The 22,919-nt window shown below is 39.7% G+C and overlaps 1 protein-coding gene across 2 annotated transcripts in view; it reads left to right on the top strand.

Moving 5' to 3' along the window:
- The window catches only part of NCAPH2 (non-SMC condensin II complex subunit H2), a 1,876,179-nt gene that overhangs the window by 1,391,921 nt on the left and 461,339 nt on the right, over positions 1-22,919 (top strand). For both annotated transcript variants that reach the window (XM_044088651.1, XM_044088650.1), the window contains exon 16: positions 19,242-19,319. In XM_044088651.1, coding sequence (XP_043944586.1) covers positions 19,242-19,319 — 78 coding nt within the window. The remainder of the gene's footprint in view (positions 1-19,241; positions 19,320-22,919) is intronic.

Raw genomic sequence — 22,919 nt, 5'->3', positions numbered from 1 at the left:
GCAAGCTCTTTTCTGCGTTTTTACATCAAGGTGACTGAGGATTTTTCATCTAGTGGCAGTGGGTGATAGCCTGGTCTGTACAGGTTAGGGAAACACACTAGAGTTTTCTGCATGCAGTTGTTTTATTGCTTAGGAGTGTAACATCCCTCCTCTGGGCCAGTAATCAAGGAGCCTCAGTCCTCACCATGGACACCAGTGAGGGACATTCACTTTGAACAAAAATGGATACACACAGCATTTCCAGATGCAGCTCTCTGCACCAAGCACAATTTCCCTTAAGAACACACAGGGAACACCTTCCCAACCTGGGGCTGGGTTTCCTCTCCCTTACCAGCCCCAAATAAGACTCTACACTGGCACAGCTGTAGATTTGAGTTCTCAGCCGAGTGTTCCAAGCCAAGTCTTCCACCACAAACCAGTGCTCTATGTCCCTGCTCCAAGTAGCTGACACACACACTTCGAGATTTGATTTTCAAACACACACACCACATGGGAAAAGCTGATACAGATTTACCAGGTATACCTCTTCTGTCCAGACTATAATGTAGATATTGCCACCCACCAGAATACTCCAAAGCCAGCTACTCTAAGGCTGTTGCAAGGGTACCCAATTATACTGAGTAAAATTAATTCCAATACAAATGGTAGTGTTTAACCAATGCAGCAAGGCTTTCAGGAGCAGCCACAGTGTCACCAAATTAGTATAAGTACTCTCAAAGGTTAAAAGATTCTCTAATAAAAAAAAAAAACAACCACAATGAAATGTTTAAACACATTTAATAATAAATAAGAAAAGAACATGAAAATACTAAATATCTATTTACAATAAACACCAGAGTTTCAATCACAGGAAATATTAAAAAATAATACAGATGGATAGATTCATACAGATACAGAAGAACAGTATTTAACTAAACTTACTATATTTTCTTGATTGATCTAAAGAATTACTGTTCCCCGGTTACTTACTAGATTAAGGCAAGATGAATTAGGTGAGTGGTCCTTCTTTGTCAGGTTTCAAAAACAAATTGCCCTGAGACTTCTGTCTCCTCTAGTATTAAAACGTATTTTCAGTGCTGGATTACAGAATGACATCGCGAACATCTGGTCATCTGACTTCTCGTTCCCACACTACCCCCTGTACTAGCAACTGAACCAGAATCTAGCATGTGTCAACACACATACACAGAGCTTTGCTAAAATGTGTGTGATAGCATCTGGAAGCTATAAAACCATTTCAGAAGCTTCCCTCATTGCAGGGTAGCAATTAGCTCACTCCTGAGGGTCAGTGCAGTAAGATTCCTAGTCCTGTTTTTTACAGACATTTTGTCTATGGGTGCAGTCAGAACTGTAAGATACAATCTTTATGGCCTAAACCAGATAATTTAATTTCAGGCTATTTTTTCAAAGTTAGCTGGACTACAATGAACCTATTCCCTTCTGGTATCCTCTGTTACAATATATTCATTTCAACAGTTGCAATGTAGTGTGACATACAGGTGTATTTCTTTTCTCTCCAGCAGGGCCCACTGTTGGTACATTTTAACACAACCAACTTTACAAATACACTTTCAAAACAAGCACTTGCACCAATCAGTTTGATATACAAATGACATATAATTCTTTGCAAAACTCCAGCTAGCTATGCTGGCATATGTTACACATCCACTGCTCTACTTCTCCTGGCATAGCTGGCAATACCTCACATCAACACAAGTGGCTTATTAATCAGCTCGCCTTGTTTTTAGTGCCTTTATAAATTCTGCACATTTGAGTGGCTCTTGGCTTATTTCCACAAACTGAAGTATTTTTATTGGATAATCACAGTTTTATAAGCCATTTAAAGTACACTGCTGTTGATATCTTGAATTACTTATTGTCTTTCCTTAAGTTTATATGAGTTTTTTATTGCACTTCAGATACTTTGTTACTGTGCTTTTACATTTGGTGGACTGAGATTATTCATCTAGCTGCAGTAGGTGTTTGGTCTACCTGAATTGGGAAGCACACAAAAGGACTGAAAGTGTAGTCGTTTTATTGGTCAGAGGGCTCGGTAGTCAGCTTTCTGTATTTGCAGTGCTGGTATAAATTTGATACCTTTGCATGGAGCTGCTCATCATGCCATTGACATGTACAGATGCAAACATCGAGAAACAAATTTTCCCTTTAGAACTACCCACAAAGTAGTACCCTGCAAACCAGGAAGTAATAGAGCCAAATACCTTGCATTCTTACAAGCTTAAAGCAGCTAGCTTGTGTATTGAGTGGCAATACTGTTAAATTTAGTATTTTATCACCTGGTTTGCCTCCACCACCACCCCAAAAGTACTTTAATAGCCTTCTGTTAACTCTCATATGCCACACCCTTTTAGCTCACTAATTAAGTGACCAGATAACATGGATATGCAATTTCCTAATCTCTCTTCAGCCAACCTGGTGGATATGTGCGTCTTAAGACAATGTAGCAGTTATCATATGTTTACTGGTAACCACTTAATCCTAAAAGTATCAAATAAAGTATGCAAGATGTGTACATATACAATGTCACTGGAGGCTCATCTGGTTGTCAAAACCTTGCACACACCACTCCCCATACATAGCATACACACAGACCAACATATGCTGAGGCATTTAATGCAGTTTTCCTAAACAAAAAGATCTCATACAACACCCAAAAGCAAAAAATTATCCTCAGTAAAGCCAAAAGCACTCAACAATGCAACACCTAGCACCACACATACAGCCTTAATCAGTAGACCCCCAAATACAAAGCCCATACGGTAAGCAGATGCACTTTCCAGGTCATAGGGGACTTACTGATGCCTATTTAACTGGGCTGAACAAGAAAATAAGTTAGTTGCCTATCTGGAGCCTGGATCCACCAAATTACACACACACTCAAGTCACTGCTTCACAGGTACCAGTATGATTCCATCATAATCCATATAGGTGCAAATGACCTGAAATGTACACCCCTAGACTATATGAAGAGAGCGACATTATAGATCTCTGTGACTGTCCGTCTCAAGGCTGGTATGATCCTTGCACTGAGTATTATATTATCTTCAGCCAAGGATGTTGTCAAAATGCTAACAAAAGATGATAGATTTTTAATGATTGGCTGAGTTTCTGGTGTCATTCAGGGATCCAATATTTGTCAGCATGGGAAGACATGGTTAACAGATCATATGCTTTGTCAAGGATGGTGTGAACCTGTTCCCCTCTAGGCTTTTGAATACTGACTAAAACTTTATACTCCCCATAGAGCCTTTTTTAGACAATGCCAAATTGTTTAACCTACCGACATAGCAAAATCAACTCAAATGAATCTTAAGGTGGTAACTGCTCAGTGCCAGGAACCTAAACAAAAAGCTAAACTCCCTCCAAGCCCTCATCACCCTGGAGAATATAGATATCTGTGCAGCTACTGAGACATGATTTAAAGCTGCAGAGAGTATCCTGGCAGTGCAAGGTTTCAGTGCCTTCCACACTTTGACCATTAGCTGCACAGACAGAGACCAAAGGTGGAGGTATCTCAATATCCATCAATAACAAGCATACCTTCCAGTTGGTTAAACAGGATGACTTGCTGGAGTTTCTCCCTGTACAGGTCACCATAAATAAAATCCCGTACCATATCCTAGCAATCTATAGGTCAGTCCTGTATGTCCCATGAATTTCCTAGCGCATACTTCAACCTACTGGAGACACTCCCCATCCAACCTAACACCTTACTCTTGGGAGACTTTAGTTACCCTTCTATAGACTGGGAATCCTACACTGCCTCAAATCTGCAGGCACAGGGATTACTGGAGTACTTGAATATAACCACCCTTAATCACTAGAGGTTCCAACATGCTGACCTCATACTCACAAATTTGGAAGAACATTGCACCACCCCCAATGTCATGTCCTCCCTGGTAAGGTCTGACTACAAAGCAGTATCCTTTGAAACCAAAATCAACTCAGTAATCCCATTAACAGTCCAGAACTATTCCTAGGCAAATTACATTTTTATTAAGCAATAGTTTGTCAAAATACTGTGCCCCTCCAAACCCAGAGAGCACAGCGACCTATACAGAATTGTTCACAGAAACTCTGTACAACCATGCCAGTAGCTGCATAAAAACAAACCACCCTGGTAGCATCCCATATTGAACAGGTTATACAACAAAAGGAAAAAAAAAATCATGGTTAAAATCAAGAAGTGTAGCTCCCACAACAATAAGAACTTTCTCATCAAAATAAACAGGAAGCTAAGATTGCTAATTAAATTCAATAAGGCCAATTTTGAGGTCAAGGTAGCCTCCAGGCAAAAGACAACCATAAGGCATTCAGCTATTTCAGAAAGGCAGCACACAGCAGTGTGCTGAACTGGTGGTTAATGGTGCCACATTCACTGGGCAATATTGTGAATCTGCTGGCTGACAAATTCAGTTCCAATTTTATCCCCTACTTATCTCCAGCCACCTCACAAGAAATACCTTCAAAATCACCCCTCCAACTATGAGCGTCATACCTCTCAAGTGTACCTCATTATGAGGAACGTACCTCATTTGGGGTCTTAAAAAGTTCACTTTCCTTGAAGTTCCTCAAAGTTCCACATTGAAAGACTCTGTCACACATTCAGTGTTAGGAATTTTTTTAAGTGAAATCCATTGTAAAATGAAATGAATCATATTAATTCATTAAAAGATCTTCTTTATAAGTAAAACCAGCATATCTTAACCATCCTATGACCTTCCTAGCCAAAGTTGTTAGTAAGCCATTAGTATGTGTTCCACATTTTGCCCATTTGTTCCACATTATGAGGGCTAGTGTTCCTCATTTTGGAGATGGAAGGTTGAGAGCTATGATGAGCGTGTCCTGACTGCCAGTGCCACGGCCAAGAGCACCGCCTCAGTAGGCCCTGATAATATCCTGAGATGCCTCATGTATAGTCTATGATATCACCTATTAGGGCCACTGGAGCTACTATTTAACTATAGTTTTAAAACAGACTTTGTACCACGAGAATGGAAAACTGCAATGGTCATCCCTCTTCACAAGGGTTGGACCATCAACAGATCCTGGAAACTATAGACGCATTAGTCTGACTAATCTTATATGCAAAGCCATTGAACAAATTGTCATGGAAATGATCAAATAGACAAAGGAGACCTTCAGACACTGGGTACATCTCAAGTTGGCTTTTTCAAAGGAAGGTCATGGCTACTGAACCTGATGGTCTTCTTTGAGAAGATCAGCAAAGCAATGGAGAGGGTAAAACAGTGCATATGGATACATTGATCTAGCTAAGGCATTTGATACAATACCCCACTCGGGCATTGTTAACAAATGGAATTAGACATTAGCCCCTATATAATGTATGTACTGAGTAGCCAGCTGGCTCAGAGATAGGACTCAGGAAGTTAGGATTAGTGAGACAATAAGTCACTGTGGTAAAGCTGTGGAAAAACAGGCAAGCAGCGTAACTATAATCCAAAAAGACTTTATTAGTGCTTTCGTCCAACAAAATGAACTTCTTCAGATAGCACACCACATAATGGAGCAGTAACTTATATGCACAACAAATGCCATTAATTAATCAAATAAACTGTTAAATCACCCCCAATTTTCAAAGTAACAACCCCAACCATAAAATGCATCCAAAGCTGTTACTTAAAGTTTTAAAATTCTCCTTCCACCGTAAAAAAGAAGGAAAACTTTCAAAAAAGTTCATACAGTAATATAAAAATTACATCAAATTGCATAAACAATTCCTATCTTTCCAAAGCTTTTATCTTCAGTAAACAAGAAATGCAGCAAATATCATTAAGACCTGGCCGCTTAAAGGCATTAAGCCTTAACTGCTATATAAGTTCCTTCTTTTCCAAGAATAGTTCTGAGGGTCCCCCTCTGGGTCCTAAAACTACTCTATCAATAGCCATATATTTAAAACTATGGCCCATAGATCCCTGACATGCTTTGCAAGGACATTAGTTTCCTGCCCTTTTCTAATGGCATATTCTTGCTCATAAATTCTGTCCCTTAAACGGCGATCCATTTTGGCCACATAAAATGCCATACATAACTGGCACCTAGCTATATATACAACACATTTGCTATTGCAATCAAATTTATGTCTGAGCCTATATTCGTACCCCCCCCCAACCCAAAAGGTTTTGCCAATTTGAATTCTAGAACACCATGAACATCTGTCACATCTGCTCATACGTGGGTCCCTTTCACTTGAGTTTTATTCAGATTCAGCCTCAGTAAGAAGCTGAGATCCCTTGAAAGATCCTCCAAAGCTAGCTACGAAAACAAAATCGCCACTGATTCTAGGGACAGCTACAAAGCATTCTATATCTTTGTCAAGAATCTCAATGGCAACACCCAGATCTGCTCTGAGTTACAGCACAATGGCATGAAAATGACAGAACCAACTGATATTGCCAACGTCCTGGCAGATAGGTTCAGTGCTAACTTTACCCCCCTCTCACCCCCTAAAGGGGCCATAACTATACAGGAAGAATGCAGAGTCCCTGTAATCACAACTATGCAGGTAAAAGCTGCACTCTCTAAAGCCAAAAACAGTATCCATGGGACCGGACAACATCCCAGGCTGTATTTTACACGAACTTCAGAATGAACTGGCTCCCCACCTAAGTGCCATGTTCAGTCATAGTCTTACATCAGGCTTTGTGCCCACTGAATGGCGCACAGCAACAGTTATCCCACTCCACAAAGGGGCTCCACCACTGATCCCGGGATCTATCGCCCTATTAGCCTGACGAGCCTGGTCTGTAAGGCCATGGAACGTATCATCATGGAACTCGTAAACAAAGACATTGGTAAACTCCAAACTCTGGACCCCACCCAGTTTGGGTTTGTGAAAGGCAGATCATGCCTCCTGAACCTGATCGACTTCTTTGAGGCAGTCACCAAAGCTTTAGACGAGGGTAAAGTGGTTCACACAGCCTATCTTGACCTCGCCAATGCTTTCGACACCATCCCCCATTCTGGAATTATAGCTAAACTCACTAAACTAGATGTAAATCCCTATGTCACAAGATGGGTTGCCAATTGGCCCACTGACAGAACCCACACTTTAAAAGTTGCAGACTCCAAATCTGACTTCAAACCAGTGACAAGTGGAGTACCATAGGGTTCAGTCCTGGGACCTCTCCTGTTTGGTATCTACTTCTCTGAAGTACAGGCTAACACAGAAGGTCTTTGGCTAACGAAGTTTGCAGATGACTGCAAATTAGGAGCCATAGTCGAGTCCCCAAATGATGTGGACATCCTACAGAAGGGCCTCACTGAGACAGATACCTGGTGTCAGAGCTACGGCCTCAAGCTCAGTACCAAAAAGTGCATTGTCATCCCCTTTGGTAAAAACTCTGTACCCATGAACTACCACATAGGCGGCAGTCTACTTAACGCCAAATGTGTGATGAGACCTGGGGACCCAGGTGGACAGTAGTCTCTCCTTTGATAATCACTTTGCCACAGTAGTCAGGAAATCCTTGTACGTGGCACACCTCATCACAAAAGGGTTCTCATCTAGGAAAAAAGAGGTCATTGTTCCCCTCTACTCGACACTCATTAGACCCATTATAGAATACAGCACCCCTTTTGGAATGTACCTCACAAGACATCTGCAGCAGCTGGAAAGGCCACAGAAGTACCTCACAGAGAGGATTGCTGGCCTCAAACAGATGCCCTACACTGACCATCTCAAAAAACTCCAGCTTTACTCCGTAGCATATCGCCTACTCTGAGATGATCTCTGCCTAACAAATAAAGCTATATCAAACCCAGAGCTATTGAACATGCTACGCCAAAGAAATCCGATTGCCTCCAAGCTACACACTCTAGGGAGCTAAATCTTGTCACCACAATAAACAGGACATGCTGGAGGGATAGATTTCTGTCCCAGAGACTTCCCATACTCTGGAACAACTACCCATCTATGTCGAGCAAAGTTCCTCATAACACTCTTCAAGAAAAATCTTGGTAAGTGGATGGGAAATAGGAAATACACCCCGGGGATCACTTCTGTGGCTCTGCTTGACAGGGGCACAGGAAAATAACTTTCTTGGTGGCGTAAGCCAGGGAACCTTGTTGGCTAGGCTTACTTAGGCCCATGGGCCGATAGCCTAGTATCTACCTATGAACCTATGATTCTCCAATATAGACTTAAAGTTAATACCTCTCCTAAACACCATGGTGAGTTGTCCCACTAGTCAGGAATCTGGGAATACATGTAGACACTGGCCTTCAACCAGCATGTATCCAATGTAGTAAGGAATTCCTTCTGTGTTGCTCATTTTATAAGTGAGTGCATGGCATCTTGGCCTAGGGAAGTCACTGTACCATTATACTCCGCCTTCGTCAGACCCATCATTGAGTATCATGACCCTTCAGTATGTACCTGACCAGACATGCAGCAACTGGAACATCTGCAAAGATTCCTTACAAAAAGAATGCAGAGCATAAGCATAATATCCTCTAAACCTTTTGCACATCTGCAAAACAAACAGCATCACAAACTAGATCTTAGGAGTTACATTTTGCTTGCAATGTAAATAGAACATGTTGGAAATACAGATGTGTATCTCAGACGAAATCCTTCTTTCTGGAACAGGCTCCCTATCCATGTGAAACAAAGTCCCCCCAACCCTCTTTAAGCATAACTTGGACTATTGGATAGGAAATCAAAAAATCCCCCCTGGTCCGGCGCCCAAGTCTCTGATGGACAAAGGCAGTCAGTAAATTGTGTCGTAGCCAACAGTCACCCCCAATGTAAATGCCTAAAACATAGTACTTGCGCAACGCATTTGGGTTATGCTGCTGGCTTAAAAAGGCCGTAGTGGTCACTCGCCTAGTATGTACTGATGTATCTGTGCTGGAAGTCATACTTTTCAGGTCGTCCATGCCAGCAAGTATGAGAATTTGAATTCTCCCTATCACCAATATAGGAAGAAGAAGAAAAAGAAGATGTAGCTAAAAAAAAGCTTGACTAGAAGAATATTTTAAAATGATGAGCAGTCAATTCACGTCCTTCAGAAGAAGAAGAATGCCTAGTATCCAGTCAACCAGGATTAGAAGATGTACTTTTTAAAATAGAGCAGCTTGATGATTGGCAGGTCAGTTGTTTGGAAAAGTAAGATGCCTTAGCTTTCTGGACTTCAGAACGATAGCAGGCAAAATGATTGTCAAGTACAAGCTTATCCTATAAAGTCCCAATGTGACACCACCTACACCTTAGTCTGCAGCCAGCCTTCCTTAAAACTACAACAGAAGGATTTAATCAATTCTTGCATGGGATCAGGTTGACTGGATGCATCTGAGCTGCTGCAAGTGAATCACAATAGGATGTTAGCGGTGTGTTGTATGTAGTAATAAGTACATCGAGGACGTTAGATGGGGATTTGGGAAATGAATGGGTAGCAAAAACAAAATAATTAACAGAGATAGCAATAGTTCTTCAACATGAAAATAAAGATACTTCAGGAGAATAAGAATGTGGAGACATATTAAAGTTTATAACAAAAGTGATCAGACCAAGTAACAGGATTGTTTACAAAAGCTGACGCAGTAACATCAAGCTGAAAGAAGAGATCAAGAACATAACAATATAAGTCATTGATTCTAATATTAAAATCTCCAGCAGTTAACCAACATAGGTATGTTAAAAGATGAGATAAAAGAGAATCTGCTTACTCTTGCAAAAATGGTCAAAAGTTGTCTGGAGGACAATAAATAAGACGCCCAAACGAGGAGCAACGTCTAAAGCAAATTAAAATGTGTTAACTGACCCTGCCGAGACATGGTTAAACTTTAAGCTATCTTGGTAAATATTGGCAATGCCATCCCCTCTACGATTGGATCTAAAATATTAAAAAATCTTAAATTCAGATGGAACAAGGGCTGAAATAATAGAGACACATTTGTCATTAAACCATGCCTCTGTAACAGAAACTAAATTGTGATTACAGATTAAATCAAATCAAATTGTATTCTTATTTACAACAGAATGAGCATTAAATTAAAAACAGCATGAGTTGCTAGTTCAGTAGCAGTTGTCTTAACTAAACAAATGGATGTTAAAGTACACTGCCTAAAGGCAGGTCTAAAGCTAGTTAAAACACACCTACAAGTTTTTATAGGAATGGTGTCTGAAACAACATGAGAAGTTGAAAAGTGGCGATGCCCTGCCCTGTGTCTTTTGTTAATGCCTAACTTGTAGCAATGGGGATTGAGAGTCGGAGAAAGCACAGGTTTGGTAAAATGACAAAGAGCTAAAGGTTGGTCAGAAGGATAAGTAGCAGTCATAATAAATAATGAAATAAAAATAAGTAAACAAAGAAATATGCAAAGGCTTAACCAATAGAAAATACAAAACAGTGAAAGTAAATTAAAAAAAAAACATACAAAAAACTTATGGGGCTCAGAAAATATCCAAAATGAAGTCAAATGTCTATCACTAATAAACTCATAACTTAATGTCTTGTTCTAAAAATCATTAGATCTGATGTTGCCGTCTTCATTCCACCTCACAATAGGGTCTCTGATCTGACAGATGCCAAGTTATGGTAAGACATAACCTTTTATTTACAATCCAGTAAATAAAAAGTGCAAACATAGCTAAATAGCCAAAATCAAGAGATAATCTAAGTCTGCGTAAACAAAAGCATCAAACCATGAAACTTGAAGGACAAAATCTGAATGTCTTGGTTAACAAATTATCCAAACTTGCTTGCGCATTGTCATGCTAAATATGCAAAGATGTTTGTAGAATAGAGGACAAATGGTGTATATCTGTTAGAAAGCACTTTATGGTCATTCCATATAGATGCTATCTCAGGATGGATCAAATTCCCCAACATAAAACTTATCATTCTAATCATTGAAAAGACAACTTTGTGACACTAGATGGTTGATACTGAGAAAAGTAAAAAAAAATAGGTTGACTTTTAGTCGGTAATAACCAGTCATCAGAAAATGAAATAGTCAGTCAGGCAGTAAATATTCCAAGGAATAGTCCCCTCAAAAAGCGATTATAAGATGAATAAGTGGAACAATATAGTCCATGTAACACTGGCAAATGTCCAAAGTCCAAAAAATGTGGGTTGTCTACTCAAAACACTAGTATGGAAGCCGCAGCGGGACAAAAATCTCTGCCAACAAATGTACGCACAGTACAGATTGATTGTAAGAAGACAACCGTTGAGCCGCTCCTAGATTGCTTTCCTGCAGTTCTCAAGTCGTAGCTCAATGATCTTAAAAAGACTAGGTCGAAGAAAAGGCAAAGCAGAATGATCAGACTGGCGCTGATGAGCATCAGACTAAGCAGACCAGTTAATCCACACTAGGATACCACAATCCTGGGAACACAAACCAGGCGAGTAGAGGAAAAAGCACTTAAAACATAATGAATATAGCACAGACACTACATTGGCAGCCAACATGAGATCTAAGACGAGTGATACCCCAGATGTCAATAGTGAGTAAAATGGAGATTCCTGAACACTCCCACCCAACACACGTACACAAAGATTCCAAGTATGGGGCTAGTCTAAAACTGCTGAAAGAGGTGGATGTAACACTGATCCTTTGTCCTTCCTGCAAAGGATGGTATAGAAAGCTTTTAAGTTTATCAAGCAGTCCTTTTGAAGGCCCCTCTTTTGGTTCCGGCATTGCTAGCATGGAAAAAACTTAGATGCAGTGGATGCAGTTCCTAAGGAGACTGACTAGATCCCCCATTCACCCACAGAATAAAACATTAGGTTGAAGACCCCAATTCATGTACCTTCATTGCTGCACTTGCCTTTAGAAAGACTCCCCTTTGCAGACACCACCCATATAACATTCAGGGCAGTGCTCCTCCATGGGAAGATGCAGGTGTACAGGTCCGTCACTTTTTTCTAGGTAGTCACTAAATTATCTACCTCATATTGTGGAATTCCAGGTGAGACCTTGTAGATGAAATGCGCCAATCACAAGTCAGAGGCCTTGTCATTCATAATGTTTGGCTGTAAAAAACAAAACAGAAAAAAACTATTACTGTACCACAAAAACACTACTACAGAAGAAAAATTGTCAACACTTGGAGAAGAAAAAAATAAATGTAACTTTTTTTTAAGTAGGGTAGAAAGGGCAGGAAGGAAATTCCAGAGGGGAAAAAAAGCTAACTAGTAAATGTGGTGGCGTCGATTCCTAGACATCCCAATTGAATTCTTGTATCTCCCAGGAATAGGCAACACTGAAGCAAAGGTTCCTCTGACTGCAGATGCCATGGTGGTGGTGGCAGCCACTAAGGAGGAGCTTTCCAAGGACAGCACCTATGTGCCTCCCCCAACAGAAAATCCAGAGTGTTGGACAGATTTAGAAAGCAGACTTGCACTTCAACAATGTAAGGTCTTTGCATGTTGAACTACCTTACCCATATGAGTTAGAGTTCCTTAGTCATTTCCCTCTGGAAACAAGTTCCTTTCAGGTACTTTGCGTGCCAGTGTACAGAAAACTGTAGAATTGCAATTATCTGCCCTTCAGTTGATGTCCAGCATGTCTATGTGACTGTTCTCTAACACAATTAATGGCACATTGAGAGTGGCATGCACTAGCATTGCTATTCTGTGGTATGTCTGGTTGCATCTCTGCGATTTTACAGAGAGCTTTCAAACATTAATAGTCAGTGCTTCCTTTGCTGGTTCAATACATTTTCTAAGAAGGTGAAAATACACACACCAGACTTGAGTAGGAGGACAAAATTTTGTCTGCCATCATGTTAGCTTGGAGAATTTCTGAGTTAAAAGCCTTATTTTGCATACCTCCCTACTTGATGTTTTTATAAGGATAGAGCATCTTTTAAGACCATCACAAATTTTTAACCAAAAGTAGCATCAGAAGCTGCCCTTAACCACACTGTTAACCTATCAGGTTTATTTCTATTTTTTCCTAACAAAGGGGAGTATACTGTACACTTCATGGGTGTTCACCATCAGTTAATGCATCATACTAAAGACGTTAGGAAGGCAGATCAACTTTTTTTTCCTTCTCAAAGACCAAATTGGGTCATGGCATTTATAATTTCACATTGTCCAAGTACCTCTCTGAATGTGTTGTTTTTGGCTATAAAGAAAAGAGATCAGCTGTACCACATAAACTGGAGGCCCACTCAACTAAAGTGGTGGCTGCCTCCAGTGCTTACTTTGCTAGAGTACCAGTGGATGATATTTGTGCTGTGACTAATTAGACTACTGTTCACACCTTTGTCTCATTATAAGCTGGACATGCAATCTTGATCCTGTGCACCCTTCAGCTCCACAATTGTTCAGAATAATCCTTCCTTAAGACCACCCTGATTTGTCAGTAGCTGGGGAATCAGTCTAATAAATTGAGTCAGATGGAAAAGACAACATCGGATATGAAAGTTATGTACCTACCATAGTGATAGATTTGTGTTGTCTTCTTCCATCCAACTTAACCTTCCCCCCTCCTCTGCTCAACCTTCACAAGCCACTCACTCCACAGCTCCTCTGCTTGTTGTGCACACCAATAGTAATTACAAGGAATTTTCTCCTGGAAGTCCCCCCTCCCTTCGAGGACATAAAAATAGATTTTGACCGCTCACTTGTTACAGGACAGGTCTCACACAAGAAAAGGAGCAACAAGGCTACCCATTTCAAGCTTTTCGCATAGGTAATTACAGGGAATTTTCTCCTGGAAGTCGTCGTCCCCCCCCCCCTTTGAGGACATAAACAAAAACAGATTTCGACCACTCACTTGTTACGGGACATGTCTCACACAGAAAGAAAAGGAACAACAAGGCTACCCATTTCAAGCTTTTCACATGGGTAATTACAGGGAATTTTCTCCTGGAAGTCCCCCCGTCCCTTCAAGGACATAAACAAAATAGATTTCGACCGCTCACCTGTTACAGGACAGGTCTCACACAAAAAGAAAAGGAATAACAAGGCTACCCATTTCAAGCTTTTCACATAGGTAATTACGAAGACATAAAAATAGATTTCGACCACTCACTTGATACGGGACAAGTCTCGCACAAAAAGAAAAGGAACAACAAGGCTGCCCATTTCAAGCTTTTCACGTAGGTGAATACTGTTGTATACATAATCTGAGATTAGAGCATATTTTTTCTCATTCTCTAGTGTACACAACAGTTAGGGTTCCCAAAATTGACCCCAATTAAACTCCAGTCAATATCTGGTTAAAGTAAATTCCTCATAGTCACAACTACATGGCTCTGCCTGTCTATATTTCAGTCTACTAATATTTTACAGTAACTTATTTATCACAGTTAAATAATTGCTGCAAACTTATTAAAATGCCTACCCAACCCTATTAATTAGGTTTAGTGCACAGTCACCTCCATAAGTGTATTGTTGATAAACCCCATTCAATAAAGTTAAATGCTTGATTCCACATACCTTTCCTTTAGTCCTCCACTGATGGTTTTCACTCTCAGCCCTGCAGGGCAAGTAAGCCCACTCCGTTCGCTCCACTCCCCATACCCTGTCCCCAATTTCCACCCACCCCCACTACCTCTACTTTTATTCTAACCCCTAATCACCTGACCACTAGTCCAACACCTAATTGCCTAATGTGTAGCCCAACCCACTCTTCTCACCTCCCTCCCACCCTCCTATCCAATTACTTCCTACACTGATCCCACTCCCAACAACACATTCCAAGCCAACTCATCTCCACCCTTGCACACAACCAACCAAGAATACTAATTGTAACATTCACTCTAAGGACCATCATGTTACCCACACTCGCATCCCTATCACTAGCTCTACTATCACTAACCTTCCTCACTTCCTTACAAACAAACCAACCACTGCACAATTACTCTTATCATATTACCCACTCTAGCCCTCCCTCTCAAACCCACTTGCGCTTCTACATCTACCCTGCAATTATAAATCTCACAACTACAACATACTCGCATACAATCATCACACCAACTCATTACACTAGGGAAAACACACATAGACCAAGCTCACAAACAATTAATATTAAAAAGCACATACTGACACTCCTACAAACTCTGCTAATCTCTGGTGACATTCACCCAAATCCAGGTCCCTTCACAGACAAACAAACATCTGACCTGCTGATCCTAAATCTCAACATAAGAAGCATTACCAACAAGCTAACAGACCTACATGCATTCATAGACCACTACAACCATGATATACTCACCGTTACAGAGATCTGGCTTAAATCCAGTATCCAAGATGAAGACTTTCTCCCCCGAGGGTATAATACACTTAGATCTGATAGAACAAGCAGGAAAGGAGGAGAAGTAGCCATTATCTTTAAAAACACCCTTAACCTCCAACTCCTGCACACCACACCACCCACATTTCAAAATGCTGAAGTCCTATGTTCTGTCCTCTCCATAAGGAACACTTAGGAAATCAATATAGTATGCTGCTACATACCTCCAGGCAGTAACTCACTCATAATAGAAGAAATCCTACACTGGACAAAGGACAACCTATCGCAGGAAACAATCCTACTAGGTGACCTTAACACCGACTGGATAGCCTGTAATTCCAGCAGCCCCTTTACACATACCAACTTATATGGGTTCTCTCAACTAATTGAAGAACCAACTAGAATAGACAAAAAATAATCTATATTGGACTTGACACTAACCAACTATCCCAAGCAAAATTATACATTAGGCTGTCTCCCAGATGATCTAAGTGATTATTTCCCCACCTTCCTACTCCACTAACACTCTAATCACCCCAAACCAGTTGTATACAAAATAGTACGAGATGACCGTAACCTTACCCCACAATACCTAAATACATTCCTAAGCTACTGCAACTGGGAACCACTACTAACACTGGGGTTAGACCACGCAGTAGAATACTTCAGTACTACCTTCTCTAACATTCTTAACAGTCTTGCTCCCAGCAGAAAGATCAGAGTTAAGGCCAGCTACGCACCCTGGCTAAGTAAGGACATTAGAGCCTTGCTAAAAGCCAGAGATAAAGCCTGGAAAACTGACATTAGCCCTAGCTCCAGGCAGTACTATCAACAGCTTAGAAACAAGGCCAAGGCTGAATCCAAAATAAACAAACAAAACTATTTTCTTAGTGCCCAAAGCAAATATTCAAAGAATCTACAAAAATTCTGACATGCCATTAACTCCCTACTAAAGCCAGGCAAAACCACTATTCCAGCACCCAACTCTACAGACAATACCCCAGACATAGCTTCTCAATTTAATAACCATTTTACTAAGTCCATCTTAGTAAATCCAATCTCCCCTGTCCAGTCAAATAACCAAAAATAGCCTACCTCAATCGCAACCCAACCTATCCCACAGTACCCCCTCTTTCAGCCTATCACCTGTGCCCGCCTCAACTATCAAAAAACTCCTCCTAAAACTCAACCAACCACACTGGCAGCAGATAACATACCTGCTGCATACCTAAAAATCTCTAGCGACTCCCTATCATATCCTGTCTCCATCCTAATCAACCGCTCCATACAAGAATCCTACATACCCAAACTCTGGAAAGTATCTCACATCATACCTCTCCATAAAGGAAGTAACTCCTACGACTTCTCCAACTACTGACCTATTGCCATCCTGTGTCCCCTATCTAAAATTCTTGAGAAATGCATCCACTTGCAGGTAATGACATTTCTTAACACACTCAGTCTCCTATCTACCAGACAACACGGTTTCCATCCACATCACAGCACTACCACCGCCCTTCTGTCCTTTACTAATCATATCAGCCTTCACAGGAATGATAACAAATATGTATCAGCTATTTTCCTAGAACTCTCAAAGGCATTTGACATGGTCTCCCACGCTATCCTACTAGACTCACTAACATCACTATCCTTCACCTCCTCTACTGTTGCCTGGTTCAGAAACAAGCTACCTATCTGACAGGCAACAATCTGTCGAGTGGAAAAGAAAGCTGTCTCTACAACTTCCAACCACCATAGGAGTCCCAAACTATTATACTGGGCCCACTACTATTTTCTATATTCACAAATAACCTCAATAGCTCTACACAGCATGCCACACTCATTCAGTATACAGATGATTCAACCCTGATCTGCTCCACCTCATTTCCCACCACCCTACAAACACTTACTCAGGATACCTTCAACTCTGTAGAAAAATGGATCTCAGGTATCCAACTAATTCTAAATCCCAAAAAGACAAAATTGCTATTATTTTCCCCTAATAGATAAAAAAAAAAAAAAACCTCCTTTACCATAACGTCTAAGGACAGTACCACCATCTCCCCCTCTAACCATACCTAACTTCTGGGCATTGTAATTGACAATAATCTTCACTTTGATGTCCACATCTCACATACCATAAAACTCTAATACACAAACAGCTAGGCTCCCTATACAGACATAAGTCCTTTTTCTCACAAAAAGCTAGAATCACTCTTGCACAAAGCCACCTCCTCTCAGCTATGTTATACCCACCACCAGTCTTCACCCAAATCCGAAAGTGTGACCTAGACAAACTAGAATCATGCTACAATAAAATAGCCAAGTTTGCTACTAATTCAACCTACAGAACCCATCACTGTACTGCACTAAAAGAACTAAAATGGCTTGAGTTACCACAGCTACTTAACTAGCACCAGCTGGGTCAGCTTTCAATATTCTCAAATACCCTGAAAAAAAACCTCAGTATCCAATCTACTTACTGTCTGCACTGCAAACTGGTACCTCATATCTAGTGAAAAATCTCTCCTCTCCATCACCAAGGCCAATAATAACGCAGGGAAAGCACTCTACACCCACACCGTTGCCAGAAATTGGAACTCTCTACCCCATTCTGTGTCCACTGCCCCCTCCATCTCTATAGTCAAAAACTCCCTCAAATCACATCTTCTTAGTACTTGGTTGTGTCCCTCTATCACATAACCTTAGCCATACTGCTATTAACTCTCCAAATTGCTCTCTAATCACCTGCATGCTAGTTCATTTGAAAAGTTGAACTTTTGACTGTAGAATTTACTTAATATATTTTCTTCTCTTACCAGTATATAACTGACATTGTCATTTTACTTATTTTCTGTACCATCATTTATTTGGAGTGTTTTTAGTTATTTCTTGTTATATTATTATGTTCACCACATATGTTGTAACCTGTTTACTACATCTTATTTGTGTATTATACTTGCTTTAATGTTTTTTTTTACAACTAGATGCCGGAGCTTTTCTCCCCGGGCCTCTGCTGAAAATGGACCTGGTCCATTCAGAATTTCCCTGTTAAATGTAAAATAAAATAAATAAATAAATACATTGACATCTAGTGGCTTGCAGCTGATAGAATGGATTTGTCCATGAACTTGTCATATATTCAGCATTGAGATGACTTCTAACCCTTCTCATTAGTATTTTATTGTGTGTATCTTTTGGATAAATTATTGGATATAAATGGGCAAACTCAGTCTGAGGTATTGTAGGGACTAGAGGGAATTATGGGGAGGGCAGGATCCTGAACCCTGAAATGAAGGCTTTAGTCAAACATAAGAATGAACTTGATACTTCTGTACTTAATTGAAGGAAATTGAATGTGCTGTTTAGACTTCCAAAACATACATTTCCATGTCAGGAATCCAAGGAGACCAGGATGCCTTTTTGCTTACACGTAGAAGCTAATCCCTTTTACTTTAGGACTCTTCCATTTGATCTCATCGCCATGTCAACCAGTCAAATGCTGCAGAGAGCCACAATTTTAATTAACTTGAATGACACTTCTAGTTACTGCACTCTTTAGATCCTGGGTTCAACTTGGAAGTCTGTATTAAACTTGTTCTACTCTTTGGGAATAACTGTGAACCTTTCAAACTTTTTGCATGAAAGTAATGTATTCCTCAGAGAAGAGACACTCTCCAAAAGAATGGTTCTGTACTGAAATCCTAGAGAATATCTGTCTTTGGCTCTAGATGCCGGGTCTCATGGCATCTGCCATTCCTGTACACAGTGCAAGGTATCACATCAGCATACTACTGTGGATCTTAGTAGTTTATTTGTCTTAATTGTCAGAATGCATACCCCCATTTCGTGCATTTTTTTTTTTAATAACCAACCAAAGACTTTGAGAGATTAAAACAAAGATGATAACATGCTAAGCATTGCAGAGACCATTAACATAAAAAGAAGTATTAGCTTGATAGAACTTCCGTAACTGATTTTTTTTCTATTTTTATCCTTTTTAGATGGGTACTCCGATCACGAAGATCTTGCATCAGATGCACCGCCAGTCTTGCTGGAAGGAATAGTTTCTGACCCCATAGGTGAGACAACTTTCCTTTTTTCTCAAGATGATATTTTTACTTTCAAAATCTGAGCAATTTCTTAAATTAATTCAGTATTGTCACTTCAACTGTCTCTCAACTTTATAGTCCTTCCACTGTTGATAGAATTATGCAGAATCTTTAACATGCATTTAACACTGATCTGTGTAATTATGTATTTAATAATTGCAGCAGCAAAGCATGTTGACATAACATAGCTTGATCTTTTAAGAATTCTTAGAAGGTTAAATTGCAAAACTCCTTGCATCCTTTATAGGGTTTGGATTTCACACTTCAGCAGAACTGGAGACCAGGTTGGAGAGAGATGCATGATGGGGTGGGTGAAGGGAGCTAAGTTGCATGTGAATGTCTCAGGCACCAAGCAATCCTAACTGGCATGTAATTCTATGGGTTACCGAAGATGGACTAAATTTCTTTTATATGTAGTTTTTATATAGGTTTCCTAAGTGTTGCCTCTTGTTTCTGTAAGATAATGTCTGACATTATTCTGTTTGAAAGCTTTTGCCTGGAGCGCTAATACCAGATCAGGAAGAAAAACTCTAAAAATAAGTATCAGTAATGGAAAAAAATGAGTGCTGCGGTGGTGCAGCAGTTAGCGTTGTCACCTCACAGCAAGAGATTCTCCAGTTTGATTCTCGGCTGGAGTGCCTTCTATGTGGAGTCTGCATGTCCTCCCTGAGGCTGAGTGAGATTTAAAGACATGCAGGTGGGTGCATGTGTGTTCCTTCTCTGAAGGTTGGGCACCAGGCTGGCAACTCCACACCGTAAAAACTCCACTGCTAAACAATCTGCGGACCGGTGATCCACTGTGGTGACCCCTAACTGAGAAAAGCTGAAAGACATTGCTAATGGAAAAACATGACAGGTGCATTAAACAATGCCTTTTAAGGTTATGGAATAAGCTTCCCTTAACAAACAGAAGCTATTATTTATGAACCTCCTTAAAACATAAACTTGAAATGTATAGAGGAAGTAGAAAATATCGACTTGAGGTTGCAGCATTCAAGTTTCTTTAAGGCCAGTAGGTTGTAAGTTTGGCAGTCAAAAGGTTATCTACTGAAATGTCAAGACTCTGCTCACTGAATAAAAAAAAGTCTAAAACTGCAGTAGAAGAGCAAGTATCAAAACATTTATCTTCTAGATTAAACTTTTTTTTGCAAGAGGGCAAATTCCCCACACCACCTGAACTTGTGTGTGTATGTATATACATACATATATATATATATATATATATATATATATATATATATATATATATATGTATATGTGTGTGTGTGTGTGTGTGTGTGTGTGTGTGTGTAGTATATATATATATATATATATATATATATATATATATCAACTCCAAAAGTGTCATACCTTGGAGAAAAGGAAATATTATGAGAAATGGCAATCTCAGGCTTAATATATGGAAGTCTGGATTTTCAGAATTTTAGATATCACATTTCGAACAGTCTGAGTCCTGGCATTTCAAATTATTACAAAGTAAAAACAGAACCTGCAGAAGCCTCACTGAACTTATTCAAGAAAGGTTTGGGACCCCCACCCCTTTTGGCATCTAGCTCAGTAAATCAAACAATTTCTGAAGGAGTGACTTGCAGTGGGAAATGAGAGTTTAAATCCCACCACTGCTGACCAGTGTAAAGGTCTTTTGATGAGGAAAATCGGTTTGAATCCCTATGCCATATCACTGGTATTAAACAAATTAAAAAGAAACAGAAAAGAGCTCACAAATCTGAATCACTAAATAATTCATTATATGCAGCCACACCAAAAGACCATGCAAGAAATATGCTCTGCTTTTATAGATGTGTGCTTTTCACATTCACACCCACAAATAGGCTTATAGTGAACACCTGACTTTCTTGCCACTGTTTTGAGTTTCAGTACTTTCCAGTGCTCACTTGCACACATTTAACTGTATTTTAAGTAAACTTTTACATTCATACTCATTCACACACACTAATTTACACGTCTGCACTTTTTGCACACTAATTTTAAACACTACTACTTTCTGTTCTGGCTCATGTAATCTGCTACCACTCAGATTCCCATGCTGGGGTCCTCCCAATTACTGTTTTACTGTGGTAAAGGATGGTTTATAGCAGGACAGTCTGGATGGTGAATGCCAGCAATTTGTTACCCTTAAGTAATAAATACTGTTGCTTAATACATAAGTAAAGCATAACCTTTTAAAAAGTGCATTAATAAAAATGCTTTGTTTAGAAAATACTGGATTAAGCAGTACAGTAAAAAATTAAATGTATAGAAAATACTAAAATGACCAAAGAAACTAAAATATTTTGAGCAAACAAAATGCAAGGAAAAAGAAAAAAAATATATAACTGCAGCTGGTGTCCCTTGGCTAATTTCTGAACTACAAGAATTAGTGGATCTTAAGCTAAATGATTATGATTTTCCAAGTGGGGAAAAACGAGTGCTAAGAACAACATTCAAAAGTCACATGCTCCGGGTGGCATTCCTTCTCAGCTGTTCATTATTTATATATTTGTATTTGTCATCCTAAACAGGTTTTGTTATTTGCATGCAAATAATCATGTTTACTTACTCTTGCTCAGCTTTCTCTTTCAAAAATCTAATTGCACTGTTGTTTTTACGTAGCTGCTTTATTCCAGTACACCTTCTGTGCATTCTTCAAGCAGGGTGCACTTATCTCCTTAGTGGCTGACCCATTTTGTGGTATTAAACAATTAACACATCTGGTGATGCTTTTTTTTTTTTTTTTTTTTTACATTTAAACAGCGGGTTCAGCCCATTGCCATGGATTACATTTAAGTGGTGTTACCATATCCATGGCTATGTATTATTTTTCCCAATAAATACCTGTTGACTAAATTTGTGTAAACAAATCAACAATACTGTACCATATAGTGTAAGGAAATGTCCACCTAATATAATGAAAGAAAATAAAAGAAAAAAGGTTACAATAGACAGAGAGAGAAAAAGATTCAGACCAAGAATTAATTTCCAAAGTAGCCCTGAATATATAAATGTTTACTTTACCAGATCTTATCTGTTTTCTAACAGTGACCATGAACACTATTTCTAGAGAACCCTTGCACATCCCTTGGAATTCAGTAATTCTAATTCCTTGATCTCATTCATCAAGGCGATCACCTCAGAAACCCATAGGGGATGAATTTCTTTCCCGTGTTTAGTACATGCTTTTTAGTACAAATAGCTGTAAATGTATTAAATTCCTCAGTTTTTAAGCCTACTTCAGTTTGACACCCAATCAGAAATTTTTACTTAGTTCAAAAAGGACCTGCAGGAAAACAAGATCTCTGTCTTAAATTCCAGACAGGGGACAGTCCCAAAAAATGTGCAACATCTGACCTGACCCTCCCCCTTACATCTCTAACATAAAGGGCTAGCAGCTGGGTACATCTTTGTAGTCTGGCTGGAGTATAAATAAATTTAAAATGACATTGCCACCCAAAGAATCTACACTTATTTGATCAAGTAACAATGTGGTGTAAGTAGCAGGGTGGCCCACTGCTTAGAAGATATCTAGTGTGTCAAGTCTGTCTTTAAACCATGTTGCATCCTCTTACTTCC

This window comes from Protopterus annectens, chromosome 11.part0, assembly GCF_019279795.1.
Source record: "Protopterus annectens isolate FY-2018-M chromosome 11.part0, PAN1.0, whole genome shotgun sequence".
NCBI classification, from domain to species: Eukaryota; Metazoa; Chordata; order Ceratodontiformes; family Protopteridae; genus Protopterus; species Protopterus annectens.
The sequence above is the reverse complement of the archived record's forward strand: the minus strand, read 5'-3'. Positions and strand labels throughout refer to the sequence as shown.